This window comes from Montipora foliosa, chromosome 9 (assembly GCF_036669935.1).
Source record: "Montipora foliosa isolate CH-2021 chromosome 9, ASM3666993v2, whole genome shotgun sequence".
Lineage (NCBI taxonomy): Eukaryota > Metazoa > Cnidaria > Anthozoa > Scleractinia > Acroporidae > Montipora > Montipora foliosa.
In genome coordinates, this window is record NC_090877.1 from 22,765,145 (window position 1) to 22,775,144 (window position 10,000).

At 39.0% G+C, this 10,000-nt stretch overlaps 1 protein-coding gene across 1 annotated transcript in view; it reads left to right on the top strand.

The window, feature by feature from the left end:
- Positions 1 to 10,000, top strand: part of LOC137971570 (uncharacterized) — a 30,613-nt gene that overhangs the window by 3,463 nt on the left and 17,150 nt on the right. The window contains exons 3-6 of the mRNA XM_068818377.1: positions 401 to 513; positions 1,006 to 1,088; positions 3,078 to 3,081; positions 9,113 to 9,817. Of these exons, the coding sequence (XP_068674478.1) occupies positions 401 to 513; positions 1,006 to 1,088; positions 3,078 to 3,081; positions 9,113 to 9,817 (905 nt within the window). The remainder of the gene's footprint in view (positions 1 to 400; positions 514 to 1,005; positions 1,089 to 3,077; positions 3,082 to 9,112; positions 9,818 to 10,000) is intronic.

A 10,000-nucleotide genomic window follows, 5' to 3' on the forward strand; every position in this document is an offset into this window, starting at 1 on the left:
TCTGTTTCAATGAAGAAGTAAAAAAAAAACTAGCATTGTCCTTTATTTGTCGAATTATTTTTGAAATATTTATAAAAGCAATAGTGGACTTTTTTCTGTGGTTACAACACACAGGGAGTTGGGAGAATTTGAGACACTTACGCATAACTGTCTCAAATTCTATCAACTCCCCCTCATGTTTAGATGAGGCTATGTAAACACAGGAAAAGTCCTCTATTGCCTAAATATAGAAAAAAGCAAAAAGATGGAGAAGTTTGATACTTAAAAGTACAAATGGAATTGTGGCACCAGAAATGTTTTGGGACTTTCATTTCGAGAAATGGGCTGTAACTTTGGCTCATAAAGCATTTGGGAGTCTAAATAAATTCTTAATTAACATTAATTGTGTGCACACCTTTAGGCCTCTAAAATCTAACAAGAGCGAGGAAACTACAGAAAACACAGCAAAGTCGTCAATGTTACACCAGAGTGAAAGCACAGTTGTACAGGGTACAGAAATAACTGATAATGAAGGTGAGGTACTTTAAGCAAAATGGGGTCTAGCTTGTGATCATAGCATCAAAGCAGGCACTTTTTGAAAGTGTTATTGACAGCAATTGCATTTTTCTTACTAGGTGTAAAAACAGTGTCTGTACCGTAACACAAAGAATAAATAATTATTGTGTGTTCCACAAACACATGGACTCAGTGGATTCTAAATTATTATTTTAATCAAAGGTTTAATTTTTTAACTTAAAATCTCTGCCATTTAAGGGTGTCAAATGACCACCTTGCACATTGCAGCAATAATAATAATAATAATAATAATAATAATGATAATAATAATATTTTGATTAGTAAGTGTTGATTTACATGAATAATGTTTTGAGTAACATGTGACAAACTTAAAAAATGTCACTAGCCAGACAACTAAAGAATTGCAAGCTCTGTATGTACTGGATGTTTCATTCAGTTGCTTGCTTTCTAGTAATTTATGAATTATTTGTTTATTATTTTATTGATTAGCCAAAGAAGCTGAGAGACAAGATTTAGCAGCACTGGATGGTTTGTTAGCCAAGGCACAGAAAGCAAGAGAGATACAAACAAAAGTACGCAAACAATAAACAATCTAGGAGTACACAATAACGAGTATAAAAAATTCTACCAGACTCTGTGTTTTTCTGCTGGAGGCCTTGCTGAGTCTAGAGGGACTGAAGATACCGGTATTTTTTTTTTCCCATTGAGTCTTAAGGCTCGGGACTCTGGTTTTTCTGCTTCTGGCCAACATGTCTGCTGGACGAAAAAAAGCCAATTTATTGATAGGTTTCACCTACATGGTCACAGTGATGTTAAATTCATCGTCAACAAATAATTATTGTTGTCACGTGGCACAATTTCTTTTATTGAATGAGCCATTAATAATACTTTGTAACACTAAGTCAGGTCATGACAATTCCAAATACTAGAAAGGGCTCAGATTACCGGTATGTTTCTTTATTATATGGCCAGGGATGTCGCTAAGCGCCGGCTGCCAGTGAAAATCGCCGCTTGAGAAAGGGGTGATCGCTGGCTGAATTATTGCCGTCGATCGAAGCAACTGAGAAGATCGCAAATTATTCTCTACAAAGTTTAAGTCATTCGATGTGTTAACAAAAAAAAATTGAATTTCTGTTAGTCTACACAGAATTATCATTAGAATTTATTGATACTAGAAATGAAGTGAAAGCGTTGTTTAAGTACTTTTGTGCATGTCTTCTCTTTCCCTGTATTTACCACCTAGAACAGTGCCGGGTGTTGCGCAACACTGGAAACAATCTTGTTACCAGGTCCCTTTGATGCTCAGAGCACGAACTTACCGCCTCAATAGAACCTTCAACTGGATGAATTTATTCTTAGCTACATCCCTGTATGGCTTGTGTTCGTAGCTGATATAATGCGCGCTCTGATTGGCTAATTGTGACTGAATTGTAGGGCCTTATTCTCCCGTAATGCCCACAGGCTGATTACGGGCTTGCAAAAACAAAGCAAAAGGTAATTAAAAAGCTATATAATAAACTACTTACTAAGTGAGCTAGCTCGAGCCATACTGGAGAATATTGTCCCTCGGTCGTTTTTGTACGGACCTCGCTGCGCTTGGTCCGTACTGCCACGACCTTGGGCCAATATTCCCCAGTAAAGCCCTCGCACTTGGTTAGTAAGAAGTTATTATTTTGCAACCATTATTCAGGTTTGACAGTACAATCCACAGATACCCTCAGTGTAGGCTAGATGATGGGAGAGGGTTTAGTAAAGTTTTAGGGTGGTGTGGTACATGTAGTTTGATCACTGATAGGGAGTTCATAGTTAAGGTTTGAGCACTGTGAGTGTGGAAGGCGGAATTGTGTTGTGCATTTTTACGCTGTGCTTGTTCCTGTCAGTAATGTAGCTTGATGTACTGGTAATAATAATAATAACAGGTTATTTGTGATCTATTACAGACAAAATAAACTACCGTTATATGAAAAAATATAATATGTTTCATTGTATTCCTCTGTATTGTTCCTTGTCAATTTTTAGGCCTTGAACATGTCAACATCAAAAGCTCAATTTTTGCACTTTTTTTGTATTTTGTATAACTGTCAATTGGTTCTTTGACTTTTTTTCCTGCCTTTTTTTTTTTAGTCAGAGCTTTCAATTTTTTGTTGTTTGAAATAAACAAAAGTTATCTTCTGTGCTGTACTTCCAAAGCAAAACTTTGAATTCTGTGTGCTCTCTTAGCTTAGTTTGCATTACACCATCAATTTGGCTTTTTGGATGCTATGTAGAATCAAGTCACTATAATTATGAGATGAGCTGTGGGAACCATGTAACAATGTCAAAGCCTTCCTAAGCCATCCCCAGCCTTTTAGATATGTTTAGAGGGAGGGTACCAAAGCTGAATCTGGAGAGTAAAAGCGATTTCAATATCAGTATCCATATCAGATTTAATTGAAATATGTCAGACTTTGCCCAGTTTTTAACCTGGGAGTTATCTAGTAAGTAACAATTTGGTTTTGTTCATAAAGAGCCCATGACTTAATTTTTTTATATTCACTCTCTCAAGTAATGACTCCAAACAGCAAGGTAAGTTCAACTGTTTCAACAACATGTATACTTATCTGTCAGGAACCTCATTACCCGAAGCGTCCATCTTTTATATAAAAGAGTTAACCCTCTGTGTCAACAGGGGCACCCAACGTCAACTTTCGGAAAATATCTGTTCGGAAGAGGATTAGAGAGCTAGAATTTTCGGAACATTTGTTGTAAAATTTCCTGCTTGCCTGCCTGTCCTAGGATTTTCGAACATCTAAAAAATGGCATAATTGCCCAATTTTAACGGATTTTTACCCTAAAAAGGTCACCTAGAATTTTCGGGAGCCTTTTTTCTGGCTGAAAATTTCGAAAAGGTAAGTTGTAATCCCTATAATTCTCGGATCACTAGACTTTCAGCTAGGAAATCCGAACAGATGAAAAATTTTTAGGGGATAAAAATATGCCTATATCTACCGTTTAAATACTAAAATACGTTTGACAATGCCATGTTTAAGTGGTTTTGAACTATATTCTCGTTGGGTGCCCCTGTGTCAACCCTGGCTCGTATCTTTTTATTTTTAGAAACTCCTCCCAGGGGGGTTTTCGCGGGTGTTTTCACAATAGCCAATCATAAGAGACCTATGGTCGGCCACTGATTACATCACGTGCAGCACACCCGAAACACGAAGGTATTTCAGAATGATGTAAAGATATAGCAGTTCTGAAATAAAAAGATATGGAACAGGGTTGACCCAGGGGTATAATACGTATGGAGTCTCCAGGTAATGGGCTCTTGTATCTGTACCTACCTCGAACTGTAGAGTAGCTTAATAAAAGCTTTTATCATTCCATATATTTTTCCTTTCTTTTCATTGGCCGAGAGCGCACCACTTGACCTGCAAATAAGTGTTTTGCTGCAAATTATATTCTGATCATGCGTAATTGAAACCAAGTTCTAGTGCGGTAATGGCATTTTGCTTTCCTGAGCTTTCAGAAAGTGATTTAATTGTTGGGAATTGTAAAAAAAAAAAAACCAAACTCATTCATCGAGTGATAAAACAATTATTGAATTCGGTTATCGTAAATATCGGGGTTTGTCAGTGTCTCGCAGATCATAGTTAATGGAGGGAATGGTTATGAAACCCGACAGATTTCTTTGTTGTAGGTTTTTGTTCGCTTTTTTGACCTTGACCGTGCACAAAACACAATAGTTGTTTATTCCGTACTGAGGAACTAACCAATAGAAACGTGTTGGTTACGTAACTCAAAAGCAAAAGATTGTGCACGGTCGTGGACTTTCCAACCTAAATCCTTGGCATCTTTGTTTGCCCCTTTGATGTTTGCCGAGCTTCCAAACCATTCCCCTCTATTAACTATGCGCAGATCAATTATTTGTCTCAGCCTTCGGCTTCGGCTCTCGCCACTGACAAATCACGATATTTTGCTCAACCTCGCCCAATAATTGTTAAATATTTTCAAGGAAAAACAAAGCAAAAAGAAAAGAACAAAGGTTGCACGTTACTACTGAATCATTCAAAATTGAAAATAAAAATTTGTCTCCTGAAATCTAAAAAATTAAACGTTCTGGTAGTGTTTGAAAGGGAATTCTGAGTTGCAACACGATATGGAAGGGAATAGAAACTATTAGCAGTAGGGTGTGTGAAGTCCTCAATGCCTGCAAAACCGTAGGATCACTGGTTAGATGCGGAAAAATAATCATTCTGTACGTGCGGCACGCATTTGTAACCCAGATTTAATATTTTTCTTAATTAACAATCGCTCTAAGAGCTCAAAGTACTCATCAAGCCAGGAACCCATGACCCGGAGCCTACAACTCTACTGTGTTCGTGTAACGGCGTTTTCACAGACCGATTTATTTTTAGATTGAATTTCGCGCGAATGAAATTCCCACAGGAGCCCGATGACCAATTACAAGAAATTAAGCTGACGTCATAGGGTCACCGAACCGGAACTGCCTTTTTTTTTTGACCTAATTCGCGGGAAGGGCTAGTCTAAAAATAAACCTACATGTGAAACGCCGTTTCACAGACGCTGTATGGAAGTTGCACGCTCCAGATGGGCTCCTGTCAAGCGAGGTAACCATGATAAAATTTGCTTGGAATATTAACTTATATAATATATTTAGCACGATCGAACTAACAGAGTAGAGGAAACCAAGAACGGTTTCATGCAATCGATTGGACCCAGACACTATTTTCAAAGCGGAGGAGGCCATGGAGTTCCCGGTGTTGTGGTCTGTCCGCTGTTAAGTCCCTTTTGGTTGGGAGGGAAAATACTCGCAGATACATGTGTGATGATAATATAACATTGAGATCACAACCGGCTGGTAGGCTGAGAGTACCACAAGGACAGAAGATCCACGCGAGACGGATATTATTAGGCGGAGAAAGGATTTTCCCTACTGAGTAACTGACGCATTCTCGTTCATTAAAGCTACAATCATAGACAAAAGTAGTTGGGAAGGTTATGTAAATGAACCACACCAGAGCTGTATTTCAACCTGCTTCTGTTAAAGCTCAAAAGAAATAGTTTCACTTTCTCTTACATAGCCCCCCTCCCCCCTATTCAATGTTGGAAGCTTGCAAGCTAGTTCCAGTCCAATACTGAGAATACGAATATGGTCTATTTTCTTAAGAAAAACTTCGCACTTAGACTCGCTTTAAAGAGGAGGCAGACATGAACTCGAAACTGGCCTATTAAGTCATCGTAAGCGTATAATCGTGAAGCGTTCACTCTCTATCTTTACTTCAAAACTAAGGCAGTGTTAGTATACCACTTCTGCCTTGTTGTTCAACGTGACGGAAAAGGAAACCAGTGTGTTTGAAGGGACTTTGTAGTTTCTTACCCTCTGCGACACTGGAGCATCGCCTGTGACGATGGTTTTTATTGAGTGAAAGAATACCCCAGCGTGACTGTGCGTTTTAACCTTTTTTCACGTCTTTCCTCTTCCCTGCAAATCTGCCACGCGAGCTGACCGAATCTACGGACGTTCGACGTAAAACGTGAGCACAAAACGCCAAATTTTAATTTTCTTATTTAGTGCAAGGGTTCTTTTTACCCAATTCTGTCCTCGGATGGTTGATTCCACTTTTAAGCGGAAGTTAAACGCGATTAAATAAGTAGGAAAAAAGTCTGATAACTTAAACTTGCATTTGAAATGGAATTTTCGTTGACGTGGCCATCGAAGGTCGTAACTGGTCTCTGTTGTCCGTCAAATGGAACTACAGCCAAGCGAAATCCTCTTTGCATGAAATTTTTTCGCGCGCTTCTTGCGAGTAACAGACCTTTTTCGCTTGTACATTTTGTTTTCCCAATACACCTTATTACAAAATGGTGGCCATTTAAATATTCTTTTGTTTTTATTGAAATTAGCCCTTGATGCCTCGTTCTTAAGCTTAAACTTCAAAGGAATATTTCATCTTGAACGAGGCAACAAGGGCCAATTTGTACCCGCATAAATCAGCGGCCATTTTTGAATTAGGTGTATACAAACTCGGGAGGTTTGGTCCTTTCTTTTGTTCATTAAAAGAGTCCTTGCAGACATATTCATGCTTGCATGCGCTCTTTTCAATGAGCAAAACAAAAGACCAATCCTCCTGAGTATTATCACGTGTCTATTCCTATAAAAACATATCACCAACTCAAACATTTTGAAAAAGCTAATCCATTTTTAAAAATCCATTAATTCATTTTTAAAAAGCTAATCCCCCCCCCCCCCCCCCCCTCCCCTGTGTTTGGCTTGGTGTATCGCTTTTGGAAACTATCCCAGTCAGGTTAACTTTATTCTGTCAAATTCCGAAATTTACGTTTTGGGATAAAGTATTAACAATTATCCTTGATACTCTTTGAATTAAAGACCGCCGTGTTGTAGTTTCTCATTATTTTTATCAAACACTTTGCAGTGCTGAAAGTGTAAGTTTAATTATCGTTCTTTATGCCATTCGTGCTGTTTCTTTTTCTCGTAACTTATTGTCTTTGCTCTTTTCGTTTAAGCGTCTAAATAAGTCTCTTTAAAAAATTGTTGCCAGCTTGGTCTATTTTAACCTTTTCCGTCGAATGGGGAGCTACAGGAAAGCTAAGCAACAACGGCGGTACTAGAAATTCTAACGAAATAATTTTCAGCTTCTTCCACCGTTCCTGGTATGTGTACAATGCAAATATCAAGTATTGAGAAAACCGCGATTGTTTGGAATGGATCGAGATGAAGCAAAGAAAGAGAATGAAAGGTTCAATATTGTATGCTAACGTTGTCGCGAAAGTCTTAAATTTGTTTGGTCACCCTTGTTGTTTTGCAGAATAACCCTAACCAGTTACAGGATAGATCGCCCGTATTGCCCAAGGTGAACAAGATCTAATAATCGCGAAATACTTGGCGATAGCACTAAGTTATATTTTGGATTGGCGCTTTTGTTGACTGTGCTGTTGTCCTTGCTTAAACTCCCTGTTAGGGAAACTGGATGGGTACAAACGGTTTTAAAGTAAAGCTGGCGAATGAATGGTTCGTTGTTGCATGATCAGGTTGTCGTCAAAACCGCTAAAATTTGGTGTCGTTCATGTTGTTGTTTTGTGGACTGAAGTAAAGAAATGCACGCGGGAAATTTGTGCTGTACGTGCAATACGATTATTTTTCCTATTTTAACCAATAATATTCTTGCTTTGTGGTGTTGTCGTTGCGGTAGCCGTCGTCGTACCAGGGAGTTTAAGCAAAGACAACATCTTTGCTTTGCACGGCAACGTCTTTGCTTAAATTTAAAGGGAGCTTTAGCAACGACAAGGGGAACAGCAACGAGAACGTCATCTCAAAACAGAAATTCGCGTTATTACAATTGTAATCACTTCGCGAGTATTCCAAGCTTTTTTACATGACAATGGTGTGGCAGTTCCTCAAGAATGAAACTGATATGGCGGTCACGCTTAATTTAGGGGAGAAAATGAAAATTTATCTCCTAGTGATGACGTCATCCACAAAACCTCCAATAAAATGATTATTTCACGTTTCACGACGGCGACGTCGACGAAAATGTAACCTCAAAATATAACTTTGCTGTATTATAAGTCTTTCGTCTCTATTCCATCTCGTTCACATCGTACAATATGGGTGAAGTATCCTAAAAATAAATCGGTTTGAACGGTTTCAGACTGAAAATAGAGAACGAAAGATTCTCTGTTGCATGCTCAAGTTGTCGTCAAAACATAAAATCTGGTGATTTCACGTCGTCGTTATGCAGAGAGAGCCGCAAAAATATGAGCAAAAATCCGTGCCGCACGTGCAGCTCGATTATTTATTCTCTTTTAACCAATGATATCATTGTTTTGTGGCGTTGTCGTCGACGTCGTCGTGTTAGATCGTAACTGGTCCCTGTTGTTTTGCTGACGACGGCAAAGAAATGGACAAAATGAAAAATGCACGGTAACAGACAGTTTCCAATGGGAAAGGATTACAACACTGTCGGTCATTTCAGTAGAGGAACATTTTGTTATTTGTCCAATACTATTGTCAGAAACATTTTAATGGTGTCTGCGACTCCCCAACGGTTGCCATGGCAGTGGTACAGCGGTGCTCAAAGACCATCTAAAGTTCCGTTTGGAAAGTATGATCTTAAAACTGAATCAATGACCTGGCATTTTTTTCAAATTTCGAGAAACTCATGGAATCCTCTTGCATAATATGTGGTATAAAAAGTATTTATCTTGTAGAAGTTGAATTGTTAACGAAAACGCTGTTAGAAGATGTAAAAGTGTTCCACTCGAAATTTTTTTAATACTCTCTTTAAGAATGCGAGCAAACAAATATTAATCAGGGTAGGTCATCGAGCTAATTTTCGAGAAATTGCTCAACATTTCTAACAATATTTTATTTCCGGTCTTCGCGAATTTAGATCACATTTTTATTTCCGATCACCCATTTTGATTCATAAGCTTTGCGCGAGCAGCTTGAGAATTACGGCTTACGCGCCAGCGCGGCTCCGTAAGGTCCCTTTTCTATAGCAAATTGCAGTGCGTGCGCTTGTATGGTTTAATCGTAGTGATAACCGCTGTTGGTATTGTGATTTATTACCAGGATCAATAGCAAGTTCATCAAAGCGGAACTTGACATCAGCTGGTGGAGTGAATGACGACTCCAAAAGACACGATACGGTGGTTTCTTTGCCAGAGGTTAAAGATGGCTCGTCCTCAGCAACGCGCCTTCTTAATGCGCAATCCATTGAAATAAGGCAGCGTCGTGGCCTGGACGTACCAGATGATAACGTACATTCGTCATCGTTGACAGAAAGGGAGCACAAACCAGGGAGTGTGACTGGAAAATCGCCAGAATCCATTTCTGCACTGAGAAAAGGAGATTGTCTTCCAAATTCAGACCAAGCTGACAAACAAGAAATGTTTGATCCATTCGGTGAAGGTGCAGAACTTAAGTTACCAATCAAGTATCGCAGACTTAAAGCAACAACCGCAAAATTGTACTCTGAACTGGAAAATGTTTCTGAAAAAAGAGAGAGCCCCTTGCCTTCCCAGCCGTTTGTTCAAGGTATCGAATCATTGTTTGATATGGGAGACATTCCCACTCACAGTGAACTTCAAGACAAAGGTATTGCACTCCTTAAAGAGCATGAAAAATTGTCAAAACTTACGAGTAACGTTGTGAACCGAAGTCAAAACTTAGATGATGATTCTCCTTGGCCGGAAGTTTACAAGTGCTACAGACTCTGGCAGATTGTACTCAATAAGTTCAACGAGTTACAAAAAGGGACACAACAGCTTCTTGAAGGTAAGAGAGAGAGCAAGAGGAATTTTGGTTGGTGGTTGGCTTTTTAGCTAGACAATCTTTGAGGATTGAGAGGTTGCATGCGGCCAACAAAGTCCCTATCTAGGCGCTACCAGGCCCCAGGCGGGATAACTGTACCCTGAAGATAAGACACGGTTCGACAGTTTCAGTCTGCAACAATTTCAC